This window comes from Brachypodium distachyon, chromosome 2 (assembly GCF_000005505.3).
Source record: "Brachypodium distachyon strain Bd21 chromosome 2, Brachypodium_distachyon_v3.0, whole genome shotgun sequence".
NCBI classification, from domain to species: Eukaryota; Viridiplantae; Streptophyta; class Magnoliopsida; order Poales; family Poaceae; genus Brachypodium; species Brachypodium distachyon.
In genome coordinates this window covers 55,900,139-55,926,396 of record NC_016132.3, presented here as the reverse complement: position 1 = coordinate 55,926,396, position 26,258 = coordinate 55,900,139, and the positions used below count along the sequence as shown (strand labels likewise).

Here is a 26,258-nt window from a genome sequence, read left to right as displayed (position 1 = left end):
TTTTCTCCTTTTCGACATACTAGTATAGTTTTTCTTATCGGCTATATATAAAATAATGGATGTGGCAATTTCTCCACCGCCTGTTTTTTTAAGAAAAATGCCTCAAGTCTCAGTTGAATTTCCATGTGTTATCTTAGACGATCTGACGGCACCACGTGACTGATTTTTAGTTTAAAAAAGGGCGACTTCTGAATAGCAAAACAGTAAAATAATTGTGACTTTGTAACCAATAAAAAATCTTTCGGTCTAGGTAGTTAATATCAACATATCAAGACAGGGTATGTGAATTGCATGCAACTGCTTTCGGTCACAAATTATGTTGCCAGAATCCCAGGCGACAACTAAAAAAAATGCAAGCTTCTTGACAAAATAGTTAGTCACTGTTTGAAATTTTATGAGGTCTAAATTGATCAAATAGAAATCAAAGGAAGTACTCAATTTTTGTTTACACGAAGTATAGAAGAGAGGTCGAAGTCAATTATTTTATGGAGTTAGAGAACAGATTCGGTAGGATCTGATCAAATCTATCATATCATCACAGGCGCCTCTCGAAACTCGGAGAGCGGTAACTTGTAAACGAACGAACAAAGGCATGACGAAGAATAGTCAGGTGTCTAGCAAAGCAAGCTAGTGTAAGCCCAAGTTTCAAAGACGGAAACTTCAAATCAAATCTAAAACCGAAGGAACACGACTCCGCCTGCATGCAGAGATCGATGACGAATGAATGATGACACTTCTCTCCAAACAAACATCAAATCGCTTCTTCTCTCCAGTCGTTCCCATCTGCACATGCCATAAATGAGTGAATGACCCTTCACTTGCATCTCACGCAGGGATCCCCTGCAAAGATATGCTTTGGTATGGCCACGCCATCATCATTTGCGCTCCGCCACTAGCTTCTCGAAGCAAATGCTCACTGCAGCTGCTTACCCAAGCTAGTCGGTGTAGCCTAGGCGCTGTAGCTCCTCGGCGAGTCCCTCGTCGTCGTTGTCGTCATCATCATCGTTGCTGCAGCTTGCGCCGTGGCCCTCGTCGGCGTGGGTGGACATGGTGGAGGATGCGCCGTCGCCCGACGTCGACGAAGGCGCGGCTGCCATGAGGTCCAGCGCCAGCGGGTCGACGTTTGAGGTCGGGGCGCGCAGCGAGGGCTGGACCAGGGGCACTGGCTCGGTGAGCTGCTGGCCGTCACGCGGGGGCGAGAACACCACCGGCAGGTACTCGTCGCTCTCGCACGGGAACGAGCAGTTCTTGAAGTGCTGCTTCAGCGCCTCCAGGCCCTTTGAGCATGCACAGTTTAGTAGGAAGAAACTAAACTTAAACTGGCTTGGTGAAGTTTACAGAAAAGAAAAACTGGCTTTGCGAGAGACTCGTATAGTACCTGCACGCGTGCGTATGTAACCTGGCAGATCTTGCGCGAGTTGAAGACCTCCCACGGCTGCTGGTGGAATGCCTTGTGCAGACGCACGGCAGCCTCCGGCGAGGTGAGGTTCACGAAGCCGTAGCCCACGTTGCACTTGTTTCTGCATGGTGTTTATTAAAAATTTCCATATGCTCTCTTAAACACGAACAGAATGGTCATTACACGTACAACGTCATACACTTAGTGTCATAGCTCCAAGCTACATGTCCTTATCATCTCGCCAAACTTTCAACCACAATTTCCTTCTTCACAGTGAATGTAGTAAACTTTTTTCTTGTGCTTGCATGTCTTTGTGAAGAAAAAGAACTAGGGCGAGGAAATTACTAAGGGGCAATACTAACATTTCGCTGAATTTCTACGTAGCATAATTGGGTTACTGGTCAGAACTGAGTTAGCAAGCTTTTGCAGCCAGTAGGATTCTTTACTATTGCTATGCAGCTGCATGCCTTTGGACAACACCAAGTACCTCTTGTCATTGGACACTGATGATGGCAGGTCTTTTCCCAACTTGCTTCGTGCAAGCGAAAAGTTGGCTGTCAAAGAAAACCCCAAAATAAAGTGTTTTCTTTGCCGGATTGATGCAATGGAGTACTAGTAATTAGTCTACACCACTTTTCACATCTTGACCTCAGGAAAAAAAATCCATGGCATGCATCGATACAAACTTTTCACCGCTACTCCATTGCATCAATCCGGCAGCTCTGCCAACGCCCAACGTTTGCTTTCTCCCTCTCGTGCTGGCCTTGTTATGGAAGCGCAGGGCTGTGCAAAGCTAGAAAACAATTGGCAGAGGGAGGAGGATCCCAGAGAGGCAGCAGATGTGCGAGAAAAGAAAGACAGCTGAACAGATCCCCTTTCGATCAGGGTATGCAGCAGATGCATGCAACAAAAGAATTGATTGCATGGAAACGAGAAGGATCCGGTGTGTGATCTCTCCCCATGGACAGCCAATTCCTTTTCCATTTGTGCTACTAGGGCCATGGCACAACAATGCTTTGCAGGCGAGCAGTGAGCAGAGAGTGCAGTCCAGCAAACGTACAAAGCTCTCACCCAAATATGCCTCCATCCACCCATGCACCCACAAGCAAATTAAGACGAGTGGAAATTAATCCTCTTCTAGTAGCCATAACATTGCAACGTAGGGTGTTCGTCGCATATCGTGTTGGGCTCCATGAAATATTAAATGCAGCAGCATATATGGGAGAGCCGATTAGGCGATGACGAACTCACTTGAAATCGATGGGGAGGTAGAGGAAGTCGTAGGAGGATAAGGGCTGCTGCTGCCCCTGGCATTCGCTTTCGCCGGCCTCGATCTGCTTCTTGTTGTGGACGATGCAGTGCGCATCCAGCATGTTGAGTACCAGCTTCTGGCTGCGCGACGAACAGACAGGCACAGGTATCAGCACACAAAGGGCAAAGGCAAATTCCGGCATGGCAGCAACACCATGAAATATAGTACTCTACTAGTAGTAGTAGTAGTAGTAGTAGTAGTAGTAGTAGTAGTAGTAGTAGTAGTAGGAAGCATTGTTGCGGCAAATGCGGGAACACGAGGACCTGTACTTGTTGGGTATGTTCCTGATCATCACCGTGGTCCGCGTCTCCGGCTCTTGCGTGTCGGTGTCGTCGGCGGCGGCGGCTTCCGGCTCTTTGAACTCGAATTGCTTGTCGAACCGGCCTTTCCAGCCCCTGTGGCTCCGCCCGCTCCCGGCACGGCCGACCGACTTGACGCACTGCTGCTTGCCAGACGACGACGCGGTGGTCGCCTCCGTCGTGGACGACGACGAAGCGGATGATGACGCCACGACGACGATGGTGGGCTTCTTCCCGCCCTTGCCCTTCCGCTCATGGCTCCTGCCGGCGCCATTGTTGTTGTTGTTGTTGCCTCCCTTGGATCGATCACCTGAGCCGCTAGATTTCGCAGAGCTTGATCTCCTCATGAGCACCACGCCTTCCCTCCCCCTGCCGGTCCCTGAGGACGATGACGACGCCTGTGGAAACGTCGGACGCCATGCCTGTTGCAGCCTCGGCGGGATCGGGGCCATGGGCTGCTGCTGCAGCACGTACCCGCGCCTACGTGCAGTCAACATTAGTAATTCACACGCCAAATTGTTGTATTATTGACTTTACGGGGAATCGAAGTGAGACAATTACCTGCGGAAGCCCGGGGTCGAGGGGCGCGTGAACTCGAGGACGAGGCGGTGGCCGAAGAAGTCCTGGCCGTTGAGCTCGGCGAGCGCGCGGGCGGCGTCGCGGGTGTCGAAGAACTCCACGAACTTGTGGCTCGGCCGATGCGGCGACTGCCTCAAATCCTTCAAGTCACCTGCAGACATTCAATCATGGACACAAGCCCCCGTGAGGAAGGACGAGATGACCAATTAATGGGAATTGTTGGGGGAAACACTAGGATCTGATCAGGATGTCGCGCGAGAGAGAGTGAAATTGGCTGGTGTGGTACGTAGTTAGTACCGAAAGCTTGGAAGGCCTGGCGGAGCTCGAGGAGGGAGACGTCGTCCGGGAGGGAATTGAGCACGACGAGGGAGCCGCGGCTGAAGCCGTCGTCGGGGAGCGTGGAGGCGGCGGCGAACTGGGCCCAGACGGCCTGCCCGAGGACGAGGCCCAGGATGTCGTCGTGGGGCCAGTCCCAGGCAGCAGGAGCTGGGCCTGGCCCCGCCGCCGACGGAGGCCAGGAGACCGTGGCGGCGTAGAGCTGGCTGAGGCGGCACTGCTGCCGCATGTGCTGCGCGCGCACGGCGGCCACGGCGAGCTCGGCGGCGCGGAGGTCGAAGAAGTGCACGGTGGCCACGCGCTCGGACGGCACCGCGGACGCGTCCACGGCGCGCACCGCGCCGAATGCCGCCATGGCGCGCGCCACGTCGCCCTCCTGCGCGTGCGGCGGCACCAGGCTCAGCACCACCGCGCGGCTCGCCGGCGCGTCAACCGCCGCCGCCGCCGCCGCGGCCGTCGGCCCAATCTGCTGCGGAATCGGAATCGGCATTGGCATCGGCAGCGGCAAGGGCAGGGCCATCGGCGGCGGCGGAGGCGGCATGGCCTGGTATGGCGGCGGGCAGTAGAGCTGCTGCGGGGTAAGCGGCAGGAATGGCGGGTAGGCGGCGGCGCCGCCAACGACTGCAGGGTAGTACTCCTGAGCTCCAGCGTCCAGGATGATTGGGGGAGCTCCCGGCATCCCGCCCATGCCAGCACCTCTTCCCTCCATGACTCCAGTACGTACGTACAGACTAAATTGGAGAAGCAGCGTTCCTAGACGGAAGATCTAGAACATCCTAGAGACTAATTCTCGAGAAAACTAGGCTAGAATTGTACTTCCGGCGACCCCTACCCTCTCTCTCTCTGTCCCTCCTGCTCTTGCTTAGCTGTGTGGGGGTTGGAGGAGTACTTGGGGGTGAAGAGGAGAGAGAGTGGGAGCTCTTTTTATGGCAATGGTCGCGGGAAAAGAAAGCACGTGGGCTTTTATTTGGAACTCTACCGGAACAAATCAGGGGGAGGCCGAGGGGAGGCGACGAGAGAAGAAGAAGAAGAAGAAGCGTCGAGGAGGAGGAGAGTTGCGCTGCGGTGTGTTGGGTTGTGTTGTGCGGCTGCGCTGGTCCTGTTGGCTCGGATCTTCTGTGACGCCAGAACGTGTTGATCTTTCGGGAGACATGGATTATTCCGTACGTTTATTACAGCTAGCTGCCGTGTCTTTGTTCCGCGGATCTTCTAATGCTGATACTGCCGTGAGGATCTTCGATCCGGGTTGAGTAGGAATTTCTGGCCTGTGCGTGTGATTCTACAGAAGTCCAAAGCTGCTCCGCGGAATAATCGGTAGGCGTAACTCTGAATTTAGCATCCGTGTGCCCCGATGCCCTGTTTATCAGCAGACAACTTCAGAAACTTAAGATGCCCTGAGGGCAAGTCAAACAGTTTTCCTAAAATATCTCCACTATATCTTAACATGATGGACTCTCATAAAAATTGTCCAACTCTACCGGTTCTCCTAAAAGATCTCACCTAATCTATATTTTAAGAATTTTGTGTAACAACCATTTTCTTTTTTTTTCCGCTGGATTTCCCCCCTCTTCCTTTGTTTCTTCCCCACCGAGCCGTCTCTTTTTCCTCCTTTCTTCCCCACCGATTCGTCAGCCGCCCCTGCTCCTTCTCCCAAAATTCCGGCAAGCCAGCCCGCCGCCGCCCCCATTTGGACGCCGCCCGCGAGGCAGAGCCGCTCCCATCCGCTCGCGTGCTGGCCGCCACTGCCCGCTTCTAGCCGCCGCCGCCGCCCGCATCTGCCACCCCAAATCGAAGCAAGAAACAAAGAAAGGAGAAGGAGGGCGGGCACGTGGTGGCGGGAGGGAGGCATCGGTTGCTCCTCGCGTGGATAGGGGAAGGGATCAGGCTCCCCGATCGGTAGGGGAGAAAGAGCTCTGGATCGGGGACGCCGAAATATCGTGGAGACTTTAGGGGAACTGTTGGACGTTGTTTTTGGTCTTTTTTCCCCCTAAATTTGGTATTGGGGAGGCTTTAGGGGAACTGCTGGACTTGCTTTAAGGGCCTCTTTGATTCGTAGGATTTTCAAAACGCAGGAATAGAAAAAAATACAGGATTGAAGTGGCATGTCGTCTGGAATACTACAGGATTCAGATGATGTTTGATTGTGCATAGGAAAAACGTAGGATTCTAATAAAGAGGTTGGAGTGGATGGAAGTTTTCCTATGAAGGGCCCCTGGGATTCAAAGGAATTTCACAGTAAATTTGAAGGGTTCTATTCCTAAGAATTTTTTCCTTTATAACTCGTTTGATTTGCAGGATTTGAAACCATTTGAATCTTTCCTATGGACTAGTTTGCATGCAATTCCAAAGGAAAATTTCCATGAGGTCCAACCTCATGAAAAAAATCCTTTGTCTCTATGAAAGCACTGAGTAGCACATAATTCTTTAAGCAAATACTACATTTTTTCTGTGGTGCAATCAAACAACTTCTACTACACATTCCTATATTTTGAATTTTCATAGGATTCAACATGACATGACATTCAAATCTTATGTTTTTCCTATACCTGCGATTTTGAAATCCTGTGAATCAAAGAAGCCCGAAATCTAGTGCAAATGAATCCTAAGGAAAAGTTCCTATGGTTTGCAATCTTTTGAATTAAACGATCCATACAGGAAAATTTTCAAAGGATTGGAATCCTCCAAAAATCCTTTAGAAATCCTTTGAATCAAAGAGGCCCCAAAAGTTGTAGAGTACTCCGCATTTCTCTGGTACTCAAAGCAAAGGTGTCAATTGACAAGTCGGTATGTACATCGGTCACATAGATGAGAGGATTCGGCATTTATATTATATTGACTTGCAAGTTTGTTTGTTCCTGAATGGTTTGTCATCAAGGCAGTGTCAACTTAAGTCCACATCACTACAGATGTGCGAAAAAGATACTTTTCTGTATGGATTTTTGAAAGAGAAAAAAAATCATGTCAAATTAACCAAGTTAAAAACCACGAACGACCGTCATAGCGTACCAGTACGTAGTAAACCGCGATAATAAGGTAGTGACATTTTGTTCAAAACAAAGGACCGTAAAAACATACCAAAATTATAAATTTGACTCATGAAATGTATAAATGTGAATATCCATTTCAATGGGTCAAACGACTTTTGTAAAGATGGCGAAATGGAAAACAAAGCACATCTCTCTCGTACATTTGCGTAAAATTGTTTCTGAAAATGCATGGCACATTGGTGAAGAATGTTACTTCATCCATTCAAAATAAGTGCCGCTGATTTCAAATCAGTTCCGAAGTTGTATTGAATCAGCTACACTAATTTTTATGTATTGAAGGGAGTACTTTTTCGTTTGACTTTGCCATTTGGATTTTTGAGCTGACCACCTTGCCTCCAACTTCTGCTCCGCGCCACCGTGGGAAAAAGCAAAATATAGTTTGTCCCCAAGGCTGGCCGGGGCAGTGTTGCACAGTAATCGCAGAAGATCTTGCGCCCCGGTTGGAAGCCAAAGGAAAGAAAGAGAGAGTGGAGGCGGGTTCAGGCGGTGGGCGCGCCGGCGGGTAAGAAGAGTGGGTTTTACGTGCGGCAAGCAAAGAAGAAGGTGTCCGGTCTTGTCGAGGTGTATACTCTTTGTATATTTTTTACATGTACAGTAAAACAGTACGTACACTTATCTCCGCCGCCTGCCCCTGCCCCTGCCTGCTGCCGTCTGTACGTATTGTCACCCTTCGCTTCCTTTTAAGCGAGCTCAGCAGCCTTTCTGCAAGCCTCTCCTCTCCTCTGATCGATCAATCCATCTGATCATCTGAGCTTGGATCGGCCAGCCAAGAGATAAGATAATCTGAGCTTGGATCGGCCAGCCAAGAGATAAGAAATGATGACGACGCTGTACTCTCGGCTCGCGTGGTAGTTGCTTGTGTGGAGCAGTGTCTTTGCAGCTGGTCAAGCACGCAAAAATAGGTGTAAATCCTTCCTGCCTGCACGTACGTAAATTCGTTGGGAATTTTGTCAATGCGTTTTGTACTTGTCGGGTCGAATTTTCCCAGGGTGTTGGCGCGTGGCTTTCGGCTCGTGTGGTCGTGTAGCCCGCTGATGTTCGCGAAACGCCATGCACGCTGACACGCTCCCGTCTCGCTGCGTGCATGCATGCATCTGTCTCGCTGAATCCCTTCTCTTCGGTCGAGTTATCACGGGACTCGTGTAGCTTTTTTTTTTTTGAGAATCTGGATTCGTGTAGCTGTGCATGTGTTTTTATTTTAAGAACCATTGTAAAATACGTGGCCTTTCCGGAAGAGATGGGAGCTTCTCCCTGCCGGCCGGCGAGCCAGCCACGTACTACAGCCTACAGGTTCATTTTTCTTAAACATCCTGCAGCTTCGCGGGCAGTGCTATGAAAAAGAGAGAGCGGGAGAAAGCCTGGATTTGTTGTGGGCCGACAGAGGGTCTCCAGACTCCGGCTCATTCCAGGCCTGCGATTAAAGCAGAGTTCATCATTTCAGCCCATCACTGTGCATGCAGACGCAGTGTGCCAGTGGCACATACAGTAACAGACGCACCTGTATAGTAGCCCGATAGGCGATTGGCTCTATACTCCGGCCATTATCCGGAAAGCCAGGGGATAAAATAATTCACAGGATGTTCATGTGCTACAGTACTATGGCGCATGGAGCTCAGCTACGGAGTAGTACGTGTTTGATACGGCTACTGTACTATACGGGCGCCTAGTCCTGCAATGCATGCTAGTAGTAACAGGGGAAGACGTACGTACGTACACCAGCTATACGCTGCATCCAGCATCAGACATCAGATCCGGAAGCCAAGAAGGAACAGTGTAAGGGATCGATTAGCCGAAAGGGAGGCAGGCACGCCTGCCGGGCACCAACAGTTTCATTCTGGTGGCGATCCCGATCGTCCCCCGTCCGTTCGAGGCCAGCCGAGGCTCCTCCTCGATCGGCCAGGCCCCCCCACTATGTACATCGGCTTTTCTTTTGCTTTTGCCCGCAGCGGCAGGACGCACACACCCATCGCCGAATCGAATCGTTGCGGATCAGCCCATATATATACGGCCGGCCCAATGCAATGCATGGCCACGATGGCCAATGGCTCCATCTCTCGCCTTGCCTCGGAGGCTCCACAGTGCTGCGGGTAGAAATCATGAGATGATTGGCAGCACTAAGTCACAATTCTTAGTTTTCTGAAACCGAGCCAAAATCATGGCTTTCCTTTGATTTTGTTTTTGAAGAAAAGCCAGAAGCCGGGAACGACAGGGACAACGGGGACGCTGCGAAGCCGTCGATCGAAGAAAAAGCCGCCCCGCCGGCCGGCCGCCGTGCAGCTTTTCATGTATGTGCACGGGACAAACAACGGCGCGCAGCCAGTAGCTTTGTGAGCAAGTGGCGCTAGCTGACGTACTACGGCGGAGCTACGTACGCGCGTGTCTAGCTCTTGGCGGCACTTCAAGAGGCAGGCAGCCACTTTTTGGCTTACCTCTAGCGAACCACGGCAGCAAAGCCGGGGTACGACGTGCGTGCAGGGCGTAGCTCGTGAAGCTATAGCTCTTTGGCGTCACTCTCTTTTACCGAGGACGACGAGCCATGCCCTCGAGGACCAGACCGGAACAACTGCGAATTCACCTCTGGCTCTCCCCTTGACACTTGGATAGGTAAACTCGTATACAGAGATCACAGGCTCTCGCAGTTATGTGGTCTCGTGGTGCCTGTGCTTGAGAGTCGAGACAGGGAGAGGGACATTTGTGAGGGTCGTTCCACTTTAATTTTCTTTCCGTCAGGTTTAAAATTTGGGCAACCCTAAAATTTAAAAGGTCACCAAAAGTTAGGAATTTTCGAAAATCATTTTAGTATTATCTTGACCAGAATCCATTGAATTTAGTTGCATTTTGACCGAAGCAATTAGTTTTCAATATCTGTATTCTTCTGGCACCTATCAAAATTTCCAAAAAAAAAACTTTTTTGCTCGGTGGGGTTCATTTGTGGCCAAGCTGGAAAATTGGGTGTCGCCATGTAGGCCCAACATGTGGGGTCACATTATTAGGATTCAAACAAAAATTAACTTTTGTCAAAATTTGACTATATTCAATAATTTTGGCCAAGATAATATCAAAATAAATGATTTTTCGCAATTTTCAAAACTTAGTTGCTTCCAAGATTTAAGGGTTTGCTAAATTTTTTTGAACCCTGACGTGTCAAAAAAAGAAGAAGAACCCTGACCGGAACGTATTCAGAAACGAAACGGTGTGCGGTGTGCAACTCCCGCTGTTTTGCCGGCCGAACGCACGAACGAGCAGACAGGATACGCGCACGGCACATGCACGCTCACGGCTGACGCGGCCGCCGACCTGCCGTGGACGGGACGAACAAGGACCCGCGGTGGCCCGTGGCAGGCCGCAGATAGCGCGAGGCCCATGCGCGGTTCGGATAGGATAGGCCTGATGCAAGGCCGGCGCGGATAGACTCTTCGGGCCGGCGTGCATTCAAAGGCTTCGAGCCGCCCACGGCATTCTGCTCCCTTTTCGCGGCACGAGTTCAGGGAACCAGGTGCGTGCTCGACAGTGCCATCTCAGCTGCACTAGTCACGACCCCGCTCCATGCATATCCCCTGGTTTCGTTTGATTCACACTTTTCTATGGATAGTTTCCGTGTCGCCGTCTCCCGATCCGGGATTAGTTCCGAGTCCTGACCCATCTCATGCACACTTGGCAATTTGGTTGCGTGACCAACTGCAGTCTACTTGGTTTCAGCAATGAAATCGGGAGGGTCAAGCTACTTCGGTCTTAAAAAAAAACACATACTACTTCTGCTGGCCTGGCAATGCCAATCCAGCCACGCGTGTTGTGTTGAAAACTGGGAACCGCTTTTCAGTTTTTCACCGGCAGTTGGTGACTCTTATGAGAATAGCATTGTTTTTTCAGCTAGTACGTGTGTGCGACTGTAAATTCAGGGCACCGGGAAGGTGGGGGTGCATGAATGGTACTACGGTAGAAGCAGCAATGCCTGGAACTGGAAACACTCAATTTTTTGTTACTTAACCGTGCTATTATCAACTGTCCTAGAGTACAGACCATCCATGATTGCCTCGATTCTGCTGAGATTTGTCAGTAAGGAGTAGTAGTACTAGCTCTGCTTTGGTGGGTAGCTTTTTAAAAGAAATTAAGCTACTACTCTGATTCCCCTTTCTGTTACTACAGAGCTTTTGTCCAAGTTAGGCAGTTCCAGGGCGGGGCGGTTACATGTTTGGTGACCGTAAACCTGCCGCGGCTCGGTATAGGTCAATTGCAACTTCAAGAGCAGATGTACATGGTTCTCAAAACGAGCAGATGTACATCGGTACAATTGATGTTTTTTTTGGAAGCGAGTAGGAGTTGATGCGAAGAGAAAAAAAAAAGACAGAAGTGGATTAGCACAATGTGAACTGTATTGCTAACTTCATCTGAAGAATGTACATGGAGCAAAGCAGCAGAGAATGAACACACTCGCAACACACTGTCATCCTCTCCTTACAATAATTTACATTTTGTTTCGATTCAACCGACCGAATCCAGGCCACCAAACCAGAGAAACCCAGAAAGAAATGCAGTTAACACAGCCGAAATTAAACTCTGTCAAACACCCGGCCAAACCGGAAAAGGAGGAAGAAAATCAGGAGGGATTGGTCTAAACTCTAAACTTGGATGAAGGAATGGCAGGGCACGCCCATGAGCTGCGCGAGGGTGGTGGACCTGAGCTTCCTCTCCGTGACGGCCGGGTCTTCCAGAAGCAGCACCTTGTCCTTGTCCTGGACGCCGGCCATGTGTAAGTGGTCGGCGTCGTCCCTTTCCCTGCCCCTGTACAGCAGCCGCTGCTCCCGGGGCCACAGCCCGGTGGCCAGCGACAGCAGCACCTTGAGGTCGCCGAAGGTGGCCGTGGCGTCGATGGAGACGTCGTGCCACGCGCCGCCGCTGCCCGTGGACACCCGCACCAGGATGACCTCCTCGACGCCGCCGTATTCGTCGTCGTCGTCCGGAGAGCGCCTCTTCTGCACCAGCATCCCGCCCGGGCGAACCTCCCACTCGATCTTCTCGTGCTCCGCCACCATGGCGCAGATGTCGATCCCGATGTTGCTGCTGTTCCCGCTGCTGCTGCTGTTGCTGCTCGCCGTGCTCTTGGAGGAGGAGCGGCTCCTGAACAGCCTTCTCGGGCTCGGGATCTTCACCATCTCTCTCTCTCTCTCTCTCTCTCTCTCTCTCTCTTTCTGTCGTGGTTGCTCTGTAAGCCGTTTTTTGTGTCTCTGCTTCGTCTGTGGTGATCGAATGCTGAAGGCTGGAAAGGTGTTGGAGGATTTAAAGGGGGGAGAAGAGTGGATGAAGACAAGAAGGGGGGATGAGATGAGGGGGGGAGGTTAAGTCACGACAGGGACGAGCCGCGTCCACCGTGCGCGCGAAAGAGAAAAGAAATGGGGGTGGGTGACTAGGCGAGTTGGGGATTGTTTATCGATTTATGAGAGAACATATCGCTAATCAAGTCGTGTAAAGCCCAATGGACGCGCCGGAGACGACACCTGTCTGTAGCGCCAGACGGTTGCAAGCGGCAGCCAGCACATGGGGAGGTGGCGGCAGGCAACACACATACACACGGCTTGCCTGCGTGCGGGGCCGACGGAATCGCCTCACCAGCTGCCGCCTGCGGCTGGTTGGTTCTTCGCCGTTCGCTTGCTTGCTGCCATTTCTTATACTGTTCGGTTACGTCCCAAACAAACTGGTGGCAGTGCCGTTAGCCCGTTACCGTCTTATTCTGCGCAACCTTTTCCGGCCAGATCGTTGCTCTACAACGTGATCGAGGCAGCAGGTGATAACGTAAAACATTCGTGGTGTAGTTCAAACCGAGTGTGCCCACTGGATTAGTCCGAATGGCACGATAGTTGTCGACCGGAATATATACGTCTAGAGACCACGAATCTTGGTACGTACTAGCATGTGGGCTTTTGCTCTGCCGCGCGCAGGAATGCATGATTCGCAGCACCTGACCAGGGACCTGACTCAGCAGCAGCTTCCCCACACTGCCACTGCCGCTGCCGCCGATTCGATCGGAAACCGGTTTTGTAGCTTAGCCGAAATGAAACGCACCTGTAGGTATAGCCGGATAATAATGGAGTACTATATCTCTGCGCACATTTTGGATTTGGTCGCTGCGGAAAGAAAAACAAACAACGCGACAACGATCCGATGATTGCCGGACGACGTACATATTACGCAGGACAGCACATGCTCTGGGCTTAAAACTCCCAAGACGAGAATGCCGAGTCATAGATCGAGCCCGCGCACAACCGGCGGCGATCGAACGGTGGCTCGATATGATTCCGTCAATCGGCTGGTGCTACAGCGCCCCTGGCTTAAAATACTTATTAGGCATGCACACAATGATTTGCCCAGGAACCGCCGGGGGTCAGTGGTGTCGATTTGGTAGGGGGGATTAGTTTTAGCGACTCCTCTTTCCTCCTTCGCTCTCGCTGCGTCCTTTAGTCTTTACCAGTCCAATCATGCGGATTTTGTCGCAACCCTGATATTCTTCGGGTGCATCCAGGAGAGCGTAGACAGGAGGGATCGAGGCAGAAGATTTGCGCGCGCGCGCGCGCACGGTGAAGTCCGATCGCTTTCATCGGTCGGTTGGGTAGCGATGTAGGTGCGGGTAGGAGGGGCTGCTGCCTGCTGGTGCTGGAAGAGGAGTGGTTTGGACTTTGGACTTAGGAGTTGGAGAATGAAATCGGTGGATGAGGCAGCAGGCGGCCATCTTTGGGGCTGGAGTACTTTTGGAGCGTCATGCATGCGTACTCGATCTCTGATGCGTGTATCGCTGTCGATCCGAACGGGTTAGCGCTAGAGACAACTGCGGAAAGTGCATGTTCCCTTCTGTTCTGCGTTGTTTTCCTCCGTGGAAGCTTGTAGGTTGTATCAATCCAGGAGCGAGATCTGAGGAAAAGTACGATCTCCTAACAGTAATATACTAAGAGGAAAGCATCCTCTTGATCAGCGAACGAATAGAGTATCCCATTGTTTTGTTTCAGAATCTGTCCAAATGGGCTTCGCAGTGCAGATGTCAGTCTACACGAAAATATATCACTTGACGGTGATTGTTGAGACCGACTGTTTGGCGGTCATCAGTGCGGGTCGCGGCGTTGCCGCGTTGGGAGGGATTACTCCCAATTTGGTCATCTTGTGAGTGAGATTAGATCTCAGCTTCCTGAGAGGCAGTTTAAGTTTGTAAAAGGGGATATAGGTCGCAAAACCATGCGAGTCATATGCTGTCTAACATCGCTAGAATGGAGCGCTGGGTTCAGGCCCACCGTCCGTGGTGGAGCAGGTTATTCAAGATTGTGACACTTGAGTTTTAATACATTCTTTTTTATCTGAAAAAAAGAAAATACATCACTTGAACAAACAAAACGGTCAGAACTCAGAAGTGAATTTACACCTCTTTGTTGTCCCAGTTCAAACTAGCCATCACACACAGTGTATAAACGTCATCGGTGTCATTTTTTGCCCCATTCTTGCTACATCATCAATTCTGTTTTTCTGCACTTTTGCTAATTCTAGTTGCCTCAAAATCTTATTAAAAAAATTGATAGCTGAAAATCTCGACAACTTTGTACAGTAGAAAAGAAAACGCAAAATTACACCATTTAAGCGTGCGACTCTAATGAAAAATTGCAGGTCCAATTTGTTTTTTAGAGCAACGATCTGGCTTTATTGATTCAAGAGACAAAGTACAAAAGATCGATACACGAAATAACACAGATAACAAAGATACTCAACAAAACTAAAAGTTTCATTGTAGTCCTTCGGAGTAAACTTCTCTTGATTCATCCTTCGCATCTTGATGCTTCTCCATGTATTCGTTGACAAAATTGCAGAATACCATGCTTGCACAAGCTGAACTAACCTCAGAGGTTTTGAAAAGCCGCATGAGCCGCCCACCTCAACGGTGAGAACATAGGATCATTGAACGCACCATGGCCGGGGTCATACCCCTTGCAAGACAAGCTGTAAAACTGCTTCTCCGTCGATGAATCAACGAGGAAAAAGACCAAAAACATGAAAAGACGTGTCATGAGAACCACTGACTCCATGACATAGGTTGCAATGCCTACACCAGAACGATGAAGGAGCCAGGACGCCAATCTTCTAGACGATGGCGTCTCAATCGCCAAGACGCCACCGAGAAGCACACAAAAACCTAACAAAAAAGGTAGCAAAACTTGATGCCAAACTTTGATCCGTGGTTCCCCTTGTCTTTTAAGGCCAGATTGGCCGTGAGAGACGAGGGGAACCGCTGGAGATTGAAATCTTCCTCGAAGACGGCGGCGGCTAGGGCCCCTGTTTCCTACTAGAGTGAAAAACGAAATTGTACGCTCTTAAACAAAATGGGCTTTTTTAGTTGCATACAATTGGCTTCTGTGTTTTGAACCGGGCCACTACAAACGCAGGCCGTAACGATGGCCGTCGGGGCGTCGGCCCACTCCGTTGGACCGAGAGACCCACAGGCCTCAGGCCACAGGAGAGAATAGGCTCGGCGTATTGCAACTGCAAGTTCGTTCGCCGGTACCCCTGCAGCGCATTCGGATTCCGGAGGCCGGAGCTCAGAAAACCCCCATCCCGCTCGCGCCTCACTGGAGACCCGGACGGAGATGATGCCGCAGGCCCAGCCTACGCAGCAGCCGCCGCCGAGGGCGATGATGCTCGCGGACCACACCACGTTGACCCGCCGGAGAGTGACGGCGAGGATCACCCGCCGACCCCTAAACCCAACCCCGCCATCGCCGCCGCCGTAGCCATCGCTGCCTCAGTTCCCGTGGTCTCCTTCGACTCCTCCACTAGGTACGAGTAGTTGTCTAGTTGATATCCGATCTGATTGTGCTGGACTTCTACTACTGCCTACTTGTGCACTCATGCCCCCGCCCCGCAAATAGTTTGGAATTGGGCGTTCGGTCCTAGTGGGCTCATGGTCGTTATCGTCAGTCATAAGCCGTAGCCATATGATTCGATTTTTTGCATATGTTGGGAGGGTGGTTCTGCCATAACTTCTCCGGCAAATTATGCTGAATTCAACACGATGCCCGTACATAGGGTGCTGAATTGATTGCACATGCTCGCTCATCCAATGAAGTTGGGAGCTTACTTACCAATCTTAGAAGTAGCACATATTTCTACACCAGATTTCCTAATACAACTTATTTGGTAGGTTCATTGGTTCTCCATTGAGTTCTTAGACATTGATAATTTATACTCCCTCCGATTCTAAATTGTTGTCGAAATATTAAATGTATCTAGATGCTTTTTAAGAATAGATACATTCATATTTGGGCGAACTTGAGTCAAGAATTTAGGATCAGAGGGAGTAAGTTTTACTTGCAGAAGTTGTATCGAGGGTGGTTTGCTAACTAATGTGATTGCAACGAAGGACCTGATGCCGTTGAATAAAAAGGTGAGGCATGCTAGTTGACATGCAAGCAGTGGAGGGAAATGTTTTTGTTGTGAACTGATTACTTATGGTTCTCTTTGAACAGATGATGAGCAACATTGCCAAGGGGCCTCTGTTTCATGCGAGGAGAAAGTTAGCAACCTGAAAGCTGTAAGTTCTTGGTCCTAAGCTCCTAATTCCACTGGAAAACAAATGATTACAGTTTTTTTTTTCAATCTGCAACTTGTATATATATACAAAGGTGAAAAATGTATTTAAATACTTTAATATTATATGAGTCACGGTACCTTGATGTGTAGATTAGTGATTTGAATGGAAATGGTCAATACACATGTGGTTAAGAGCGTGATCTTCTTTTCGCAGGCTTTTGGTTCATGTTCCTAGAAGATGCCTCAAAATGCTCGTGTCTCTCGGCTGGGGGAAAAGAGGTGATGATCAAAGCGATCTTCCAGGCACTCCCCACGTATGCTATGAGCGTCTTCAAGTTCCCCGCTGGACTGTGTGAAGACCTGATGCAAATCTCGCGAAACTTTTGGTGGGGCGAAGAGGAGAACAAAATGAAAATTCATTGGCTCGCCTGGGACAAAATCATCCTTCCGAAAAGACACGGCGGTTTGGGTTTCAGAGATTTCCGTCTGTTCAATCAGGCCCTTCTCGCCTGGCAGGCTTGGCGCCTGATCACCAGTCCGAACAGCCTCTGCGCCCGCCTCCTCAAAGCCAAGTACTTTCCCAGCGGGAACCTCATCGATACTGCGTTCATTAAAAATGCTTCGCTATGTTGGAGAGGGATCGAACATGGCCTGGACTTGCTAAAGAAAGGCCTCATTTGGAGGGTGGGCGACGGTCACAGCATTCGTATTTGGCGCGACAACTGGATCCCGAGGGGCAACCTCAAAATTGCGGCCAACCTGAACCGATCCCGTTTCATAAAGGTTTCAGATCTCATCGACCCAAACACTGGCACCTGGATGGAGGACCGCGTCCGGAACATCTGCATTCCCCCCGATGCCAACGCAATCCTGAGCATTCCCCTCCCGGCTGCGAGAACGACAGACCAAATTGCTTGGCATCACGAACCGACGGGGGTTTTCTTGGTCCGCGGCGCTTATAGGCTGGCTCTCACCGAACACTGCGACAGGGCAGCAACCAACCAGATGGAAACCGCCCAATTTGGGACCTCCTTTGGTGCACCGATGTTCAGCCGAAGATCAAAATCTTTGGATGGAAGCTGGCAACGAATTCCCTAGCGGTCCAGGAGAACAGAGCTCGGCGGCTTCCAAATGTCCTCCCCATCTGCCAGATCTGCGGCTCGGAAGCTGAAAATGGCTTCCATGATATCATGAGATGTCCTCGATCACGTGCCCTTCGTGCCGCCATGAGATCTTTTTGGGAGCTCCCTCCGGAAAAGCTTTTGCAATTCAGTGGGAAAGACGGGCTGATCTCGCTTCTGTCGACAAGCATACCAGAGCAAGACTGATGCTTTGGTGGCGTGCCTGGCACCATAGAAACAACATCATCTTCAACAATGGGGACTGCCCAATTCAGGCCTCTGTCTCGCTGCTCCTCGGCCTCAGTCCTCCACAACCGGCTGATCCTCTCTGTGCGAAGCCGTCCCGGGGAAAGGCGCCGATTCTTCCCCTGTCGGCGTCTTCCAGCGGCCCTCCTCGTCAGGCTGTGACTTGGTCGAGGCCTCCCCTGGGATGGATAAAGCTCAACGTTGATGCCAGCTTCATCGAGGATCTGGGTACGGGCACCTGGGGCGCCATTCTCCGCGATCACGCCGGCTCTACCATTGGTGCTGCCTGGGCGAGCACCTTCAAGTGCCGTAGCGCCGATGAAGCTGAGGCTCTGGCTGCTAGGGACAACCTGCGGTCACTGCAACATCTCATCTCTGGACCCGTTTGTCTTGAGAGCGACTGTCTCTCTCTCACACGGGAGCTCGCGTTACCCTCGACGGGGCGCTCGCCGATCTCTTTGTTGGCAGCTGAGATGGTAAACCTACTCAGAACCTTTCAAGATTTCTCCATCTGCAAGACGCCGAGATCTGCTAACGGGGCTGCTCACGGCATTGATGCCTATGCTCGTTTAGGTGTGAGTTCGGGTGTGTTGACTGATTCGGTTCCTGATGTTGTTTCTCTGGACCGTGTCGAACCTTGTAATGACTCTTGTTGCAATTAATACACACCCCGCTTTCAAAAAAAATTTGCTCGTGCCCATTTTATGTTTGTTTTGATGTACCAAAGGCTTGGTCAGGCACAGAAGGTAAATAAATAATGTCCAATTTATCTTTGGCTACCCCTTTGGGATTGGAGTTTTTTGGAGTGTCGTGCATGCGCGATCTCTGTGTGTATTGCTGTCGATCCAAGGGTTTAGTGCTAGAGACAACTGCAAAAAGTTCATATTCCCCTTGGTTTTGTGTTGCCATCCTCCGTAGAAGCTTCAAGCTTTTATGTTGTATCGTTCAAGATCTAAGGGAAGTACAATCTCCTAATAGTAACCTAAAACGCTCTCTTGATTAACGAACAAATAGAGCATCCGGTGATTAATTTTAGGAAGGGGAACCCAGTGATTCGTCACTTTGCAGCAACCATCGGAAAAAAAAACTAGGCCTTGAAATTTTGTAGTAAGTAGTACCGTACTAGTATGTTGTCCGCGGGTTACTACAGCTAGGAACAAACTCACAAGGGACACGATAGGCGTCTGTCGCATGGCCCGGGGGGCAAATCAGCTCCCTCCCGCACCATCCGATCTGATTTAAGTCATGATTTTTTAGCCATCCGGTTATTGCAACAAAAGTCTCCCGCATGCAACAAAAGGAGGAGGAGGATGCACAGCGATGGAGGGAGAAGAGCAGTACCTTCCTCCACGTGCGCAGGTCCGCCGAGGACTGCTTCAGTCGTCACTCCTCCTTGCAGCCATGTCTCTCTTTCCTAGCCAAAGTGGGAAGAGCTGCTTTCTTAGCCTCAGGTTGTGGTTGCTGAACTGTGCTGCGATGCCCCTATTTTATAATATGCCTATAGTTTGTTCGGATTTTGTCATTATTACTCGATTCCGAGCAGCTTTTTACCAGATTATAATTTAAGTGGACAGTCAAACAGTAAAATACATAAAAACTGGCTGGGCAAATGAAATTATGATTATCCAATCTATGGCAATACCAAGCACATCCTTAACGGCTCACTTGAGCGACCCGTAGTTGGAGCAAAAGGAAAAGAGCTACAGGCTACAACTCAGATGAGCATCTTAATAATCCATAATCAATCCCTCAGAAAATAAGTATGATAGAATCAAATCTTTCAAACCCCGTTATTGCACAAGCACGAAATTGATCACACACAATGGCATGGTTTTCCGATGGACCGCAAAGTCCAGCCTCATCGTGCAGCAGGACCGGTATCCACCGTTGATGCCCTGCCAGAATTAGGTCCCATCCTGAGTGTTGTGCTGCTCTGTGCAACATCTGAGGTGGACTGGTCGGTGGCGTACATACTTGAACTTGAGCTGGGGTCACGGCTACTCTCTGTGTAGATGATGCCATTTGTGTCGCCATCGGCACTGGTGTAGAAGGTGCTGCGGCTCTCCTCGAGTTCAAGGTACTCCAGCAACTGTGCCATTACGCGGGTCATCGTGGGTCGCTGCTCTGGAGTCCGGTCCGTGCACTCGAGCGCAAGGTCTGTGACCTTCCACACACTGTTGACATCGTACCCGCCTTGCATACGCGCATCCACCACGCCCTCGATGTCGCCAGATGAAAGGCGCTGCTGCACCCACTTCATAATATGAGTGGGCTGCGTTGGAGGGATTTGCACGAAGGGAGGCTGCCCCGTGATCACCTCCAGCAGCACGACGCCGAAGCTGTACACATCGCTCTTCTCAGTGAGCATCAAGGCTGTTGCGTACCTGCAGTGCATATGTGATGCATCAGAGTAGCTGCCATAAACCGAACTATCAACAAATTAAAGAAATCATACATACTCAGGGGCTAGGTAGCCTGGTGTGCCAACCACCCTAGCTGTGGATACATGGGTATCGCCATCGTGATTGAAGGCCTTCATCAGGCCAAAATCAGCAACCTTAGCCTTAAGATTTGCATCCAGTAGGATGTTTGACGTCTTCACATCCCGGTGTATGAAAGGCGGGCTACACGCCTTGTGCAGATACTCGAGCCCTGCATGCACATCTCGTTGACATTGGCCAAACCACAGGTACATCCAGTGAAACAAAGAGATCAAAAGCAACAAATAGCGGGTATCTATCCTGAAATGGGCCTTGTAGTTTGTGTTTCACTCCTACATTTTGAGCGAATGCTGCTCGTGTTTGGTACTCCCCAGAATGGTCTAGGTCTCTAGGTGTAGTTTTTTCTCTTTTTCCCATCTCCTCAACTTCGATCGTTAGCTTTATTGCTTAACAGAGCGACCTTTCCTCTAAAAAGGAACAAATAGTGGGGAAAACAAGATCCAAACCAGAAGAACGTATACCTTGTGCGGACTCCAGTGCAATGCGGAGCCTCTGTCTCCAGGTTAAACATCCATCGCTGTGATCTCTCCCTTCAGAACATGGTCCGTTTTTAGCATTTGTGGAAAATTAAAATTTCAAATGCTCCTACAGATGAAACGGCAGTGGCAACACCAACCTCTGAGTTTATCTTGGAGGTTTCCTTTTGACATATACTCATAGACGAGGGCCATGTACTCCCCATCCTTGCAATAACCAATCAAAGTGACTAGATTCCTGTGATGAATCCCTGTCAAGTTTTGTGCCTGAGCCAGAAGAAAACAAATTAATTAGACACCGTCCGAAGTTATCTGCAAATCTAGGTGACTTGGTATACACTTGATTACCTCAGTCAAGAACTCTCTTACACCCTGATTGGAAGATTGAGACCGCAGCTTGACTGCCACCTGAGTACCATCCTCCAAGAAGCCATCATAGACAAGGCCAAACCCTCCTTCACCGAGCACTCGGTGGAAGTTGGATGTCATCACCTTCAGTTCGGTGTATGTGAACCGACGATTCCGCGAGCGTGCTTGCACGTCGCTCTCCTCATTATGTGGTTTTATCCGTCCTTCATAAGGAAGTTAAGAATGACAAATATTACCCGCCATGACAGCATCACCATTACATAGGTAGACCAATCACTGTGTTATTGCCAAGTCTCTCTCAGTCTCACCTTGTTTTCTTATTATGACAAGCAGTAGTACCACTAGTCCTCCTAGCACCACAGCTGCAACTATTATGACAGCGATATAGATGGATGTTTTAGAGTGTAGGTTCTTTTTCGCAGCCTGGCAAGAACTGCTGTTGCTGCAAAGGTTTGGATTGTGGCCATATCTGTGAAAAAGAAGAAACTATTAGCATATGCTTGGAAAACTATATGGCGACAGAGACATATGTCATGGATTGACCTTAAAGTTAGGTTGCCATCTTGAATTCGTATCAGAAGACCAAACGGAATCGTTCCACTAAGATCGTTGCCTGTCAAATCTCTGAAGGGACCAAACAGGGGGGTTGACGTCAAAAGAAAATTGTCGGTATAGACAAAAGTAACACAATGACATCGAAAGTTACAGGCTTAATCAGCATTTGGTTATAAAATTAGTAGAAATTATTTTGGTATAGTCAATTGTAAAAATGAATAGCACCTAGATTACTCTGTAACTAAGATATTAGATATCAAAGATAAATGGCAGCACGAGAGATGGTTTAGATATCCAAGTTATCTCAGAAGTACTAGATGGTTTAGATATCCAAGTTATCTCAGAAGTACTTACAGTAGCACGAGAGAAGGTAGTTGTGAAAGACCATCAGGAATTGATCCAGTCAATTTATTATGTGACAAGTCCCTAAGATAAATATGACGACATACTTAATATGTGAACTGTACTATTAAATTCATTGTGAAAATGGATTTAAAACATGATACTCACAGGTACTGGATAGCTTTGAGATTGGCGAAATAAGAGGATATATCACCACTCAAACCGCCAAATGACATGTTTCTGTAGAAGACAGAACAGTGGTTCAGACAGGACAATTATATGTTCTCACTGTATGACAAATTAATCCCTTATGCCTTCCAGAGAAATATATTTGCACTTACATGCTCGTGATTCTCTGAGGTCTAGAAATGGGATAGGTACAGTTCAATCCATCCCACACAAGAGTCTTCGGGGCGCACGGGTCACCCACCCAGTTCTTCTTGATTTGATACTTAGCCTTGATTGCAGTGATGGCAGATACTATTTTTTTTTGCAGTAACACAAGTAAAAAGAATGACACAATACTCAGCTCATGTGCATCTATGTATATCAATATAATTATACAAATGAACTAACATCAATAAAGCTTGTCTTGTCTTTAAAAAATACTACTCCCTCCGATCCATATTAATTGTCTCAAATTTGCGCAAATATGGATGCCTATATGCCTAAAAAGCATTTAGATACATTTTATTTCGACAACTAATATGGATCGGAGGGAGTACTAGGTTACATCGGGTTGTTGTAGTCATACCATATTACTAGCTAAATGCACGTGCTTTGCTAAGGATTATTTTCTATTGGGTGAGTTCTGTTACCATCTATCTCGTACTCTGTGCAAAATATAATATTATCTCAAAATATAATCAATTAAAGCATCGTGAGACATGTCTACTGCATAGAGTGCTGCCATGATTTTCTGACGGGTTAAGACTTAAAAGGTAAACTCTGGCGAGGGTGAATAGACTGTCACCAATATAGATCTTTATAAAAGTAAAGATGTCTATTGGATCTAATTATATATACTATTTTGAGGTTTACCTTTTGTACAATAACAAATGGAGGAGTACCATGCGCTGGAGGCGTTGAGAATTTTAAACCAAGGCGATACATTTATTTACTTGAAAGTGATTTCTGGCAAAGATATAAGCTAACCTTCATTATGAGCAGGAGAAAAGGCACCATATTTTACGTTAGGGAAGGCAGATTCACATAAAGTGAAGCAGGACGTGACATTTTGACAATGATGAAGGCGGTACTAGAAATGAGAGACTATTGGAATATACTGGACGTTGTTCTCCCTCTCTCAAAGGAGCCAAGATGCGGTCACAGGTAACTAATAGAGGAACATACATATGTACACAATGAACTTGAAGTCGGCTGTTCTTTCCCTAGGTATAATATGATTTGAATTCGAATGCTTATTTTTTTTAAATGATTGAGGTCTAAAATTTTCCTAGGTATATATAATATGAGTATGATTCCGTAATTACCATCCTGAGCGTCAGTGCCGATGTTGGCTGTGGAAATGGGGGTGAAAAGCTCGGCGGCGTTGATGAAGGGTGGCAGTATTGTAGAGTTGTTGTTGAATAGCTGCCGCACTGCTGTAGCGTTGGCGGCTCTTAACGTGATGTAGTTCTCCAGGGGGCTGACGAACGGGTAGGGGGCATTGCGGGAGACGACGTCGGTTTTGAGGTAATCCAGTCCGCCTAGGAGAACCCACGATTTGTTGCGCTGGGCACGGATGAAGAACAGGCGCTCGTGCTTGCTGTCCAGGATTTCCAGCTCCGCAAAATACAAAACAGGAAGGAGCCTACGATGTAAGTGCAATTGGTTAGACAAGTAGTGTTATTGATCTGTCTATTACAGTACTACTCCCTCCGTTCCATAAAAATTGGCACGGCTTTGAACTAGAACTAGTTCAAATCCATGCCAATCTTTATGAAACCGAGAGAGTAATTATTTTGTTTTAGGATTGTTCATTCGGAAATGCAAGAATTTGACTGAAATTTCAGGAGTATAGAAGGATTTTGCAAGACTATGGAGCATATACGTACCCAGGCATGGGGTAGACACGGTTTGGCTCGCCGTCCCACGGGAACCAGATGAGGTTCTCGGTGGTGTTGACAGGCTTGACGGCGGTCTGCATCACGACAGAGGGTACATCGTAGCTGGGCTTGCGATGATCGTCCACCTCCATGGCGACCTTACTCATGGTCGAGATGTTATACCACTCGCCGGGCCTGTTCATTGGGACCCAAGCACGGTCGTAAGGATCGTCCGGGTACCTGATCAAATCCAAGCCGCCGAAGTTCCATCTGCCGATGAGCACAAGCCCCTGCGTGATGTTCACCAGCGGGTACAGCGTGTCCTTGAGAGGCCTCAGCTCCAGCGTCGAGATGAATGGCGTCCCGGAGCCGGTGCTCACCAGGCATACCTGCACGGAGTCGGCCGGGACGTAGGCGATGACCTCGGCGACGTGCAGCAAGTCGGGCTTGGAGATGTTGACGGTCTTCCAGAAGTTGACGCCGAGGTAGAGGTCGAAGAGCAAGGGGAGCTTGTTGAGCCCGTCGTAGTTGCCGTACAGGAATGTGGCCCGGATCAGGTACTTGGACGTCCCGGCCACGAAGGACGAGAGCGTGTAGCAGCCGCGCCGCCCTGGAGGGCCGGGGAAGCTCCGGAGGCTGAGGACCTGCGGGTGGAGCCTGTTGTAGGGAGTGTCGTTGTACTCCGCCGAGACGTTGTAGCTGGTGCCGCCGTCGGCGGTGAAGCCGGCGTCCGGGCTGTAAGGCAGCTTGGTGGCCTCGTTCACGTAGCTGCTGTGCTCCAGGAGGCCGCAGTCGATGCTGATGAAACCTGTGTCCATGCATGCATTCTCTCAAAACACACATAATTTGCATGTCTGCCGGTGCCGGCCGGCGAGAGGTAAATTGACAATGTACGGAGATCGAGATGTTTAACATCAGCACCGGTGGTGTCGGCCGCGCTCTGGCCACGGGCAAGAAGCACGCCGACGGCGAGGCAGAACAGCAACAACAACGACTGGGCCGCCATTGCTATCCGCGTTTATCGCTCCAGACAATGTGCGGACATGCCACAACCTGTCCAGGTATATGCACTGAGGAGAGGCTGGCTAGGACAAAAGCACATGTTCCACGGAAGTACTCGCAGTCATGCAACCAACGTACTGGTGATAAACAAATTAATCCTAATCAGTTGACACGTAAATTATGTGATCACCTCAACGGCAATGCAACCACCCCTGGTTAGTAGCCAGCTTGCACGTACACCTCCAGATTAATGGGTGTTAAGGTCAACGGTGAGCGAGAAAAGAACAGTATAAGCAATTTGATCCATGATTAGCGGCTTCCCGTGTAGGCAACTTATAATACTCCCTTGCAGTGGTCGGGTGTGATTAGACGAGTACAGAGTACTCTAAAGGAGAGGAATACTTGCCAGTATAAAGAACTGGAGCTATAATTTCCAGGTTGACTTGTTGCTGGACGACTAACCGTCCATCACACTGAACCAGGTATACTATATTCTCCTCCAAAGAAAACCTTAGAAATATAATTAGTGATCGTTTCCATGAGGTATCCGGGATCGAAGCAATGTCTCCAACATACTCCTCGTCATGTATAAAAGGGCATCTCCAATGGGTTATACGATAAGTCATGCGTAAAATTGTACAATCTATCGTGCAACCACTCTTGTGTCTAGATGTTCAATGAAAGGGGTATATAACGACGAGCGGCGACATTCCTTAAAAAATAATCAAAAACTTGGAAGCAGCGTGAATGGCTGCTCAATCCATAGCGTCTTCCGACTCTCTGATCAGCTTGGTGCTTGGCGTAATCATCTTGAGAAATATGTTCATGAGAATCAAGAGAAGTGTTTCATGAGTATAAAAATATGTTCATGATTTTCTAAAATAAATGTTCATGTATATTTTTAAAAATGTTTACACTCCAAAATAAATGTTTGTGCATATCATAAAAAAATGTTCATGTGTTTGAAAATAAGTGTTTGTGTATCTTTGTGGCAAAGGAAAAATTAAATACTAAAATCATTAAACAAAATAAAGTGGAAAAAATTGAAAGTAAAATTAAAAGAGA

At 49.0% G+C, this 26,258-nt stretch overlaps 3 protein-coding genes across 4 annotated transcripts; all 3 read right to left on the bottom strand.

Annotated features, from left to right (window-relative positions):
- Positions 1–439: 439 nt before the first annotated feature.
- On the bottom strand, positions 440–4,892 carry LOC100835939 (protein terminal ear1 homolog). Of its 2 annotated transcripts, XM_014898252.2 has the most exons (7): positions 3,887–4,892; positions 3,572–3,740; positions 2,975–3,490; positions 2,651–2,791; positions 1,379–1,520; positions 931–1,277; positions 440–783 (listed from the first exon to the last, which is right to left on the bottom strand). In XM_014898252.2, exons 1-6 carry the CDS (start codon positions 4,632–4,634, stop codon positions 936–938), a joined length of 2,058 nt encoding a protein of 685 aa, XP_014753738.1. In that variant the 5' UTR covers positions 4,635–4,892; the 3' UTR covers positions 440–783; positions 931–935. The 2 variants fall into 2 exon arrangements, with proteins under 2 accessions (XP_014753738.1, XP_003567374.3); XM_003567326.4 differs by having other exon boundaries at positions 440–1,277.
- Positions 4,893–11,327: 6,435 nt separating this feature from the next.
- Positions 11,328–12,368, bottom strand: LOC100827048 (BAG family molecular chaperone regulator 4). Its single transcript, XM_003564827.3, has one exon. It carries the CDS (start codon positions 12,123–12,125, stop codon positions 11,592–11,594), a length of 534 nt encoding a protein of 177 aa, XP_003564875.1. The 5' UTR covers positions 12,126–12,368; the 3' UTR covers positions 11,328–11,591.
- A 7,130-nt stretch (positions 12,369–19,498) lies between these two features.
- Positions 19,499–25,253, bottom strand: LOC100835631 (putative leucine-rich repeat receptor-like serine/threonine-protein kinase At2g19230). The gene is made up of 13 exons (XM_003567325.3): positions 25,113–25,253; positions 24,201–24,999; positions 23,637–23,956; positions 22,485–22,623; positions 22,312–22,383; positions 22,156–22,227; positions 21,790–21,870; positions 21,555–21,715; positions 21,226–21,449; positions 21,018–21,144; positions 20,863–20,931; positions 20,360–20,552; positions 19,499–20,284 (listed from the first exon to the last, which is right to left on the bottom strand). Exons 1-13 carry the CDS (start codon positions 25,195–25,197, stop codon positions 19,759–19,761), a joined length of 2,868 nt encoding a protein of 955 aa, XP_003567373.2. The 5' UTR covers positions 25,198–25,253; the 3' UTR covers positions 19,499–19,758.
- Positions 25,254–26,258: the final 1,005 nt, after the last annotated feature.

Excerpts from the sequence above, each read along its gene's own strand:
- LOC100835939 (XM_003567326.4), bottom strand. The coding sequence starts at position 4,634 with ATGGAGGGAAGAGGTGCTGGCATGGGCGGGATGCCGGGAGCTCCCCCA. Across the intron at positions 3,741-3,886 it reads CCAGGCCTTCCAAGCTTTCG|GTGACTTGAAGGATTTGAGG; the intron begins GTACTAACTACG and ends GAATGTCTGCAG. Across the intron at positions 3,491-3,571 it reads TCGACCCCGGGCTTCCGCAG|GCGCGGGTACGTGCTGCAGC; the intron begins GTAATTGTCTCA and ends GACTGCACGTAG.
- LOC100827048 (XM_003564827.3), bottom strand. The coding sequence starts at position 12,125 with ATGGTGAAGATCCCGAGCCCGAGAAGGCTGTTCAGGAGCCGCTCCTCC.
- LOC100835631 (XM_003567325.3), bottom strand. The coding sequence starts at position 25,197 with ATGGCGGCCCAGTCGTTGTTGTTGCTGTTCTGCCTCGCCGTCGGCGTG. Across the intron at positions 21,145-21,225 it reads TAAGAGAGTTCTTGACTGAG|GCACAAAACTTGACAGGGAT; the intron begins GTAATCAAGTGT and ends CTTCTGGCTCAG. Across the intron at positions 20,285-20,359 it reads CCAGGCTACCTAGCCCCTGA|GTACGCAACAGCCTTGATGC; the intron begins GTATGTATGATT and ends TATGCACTGCAG.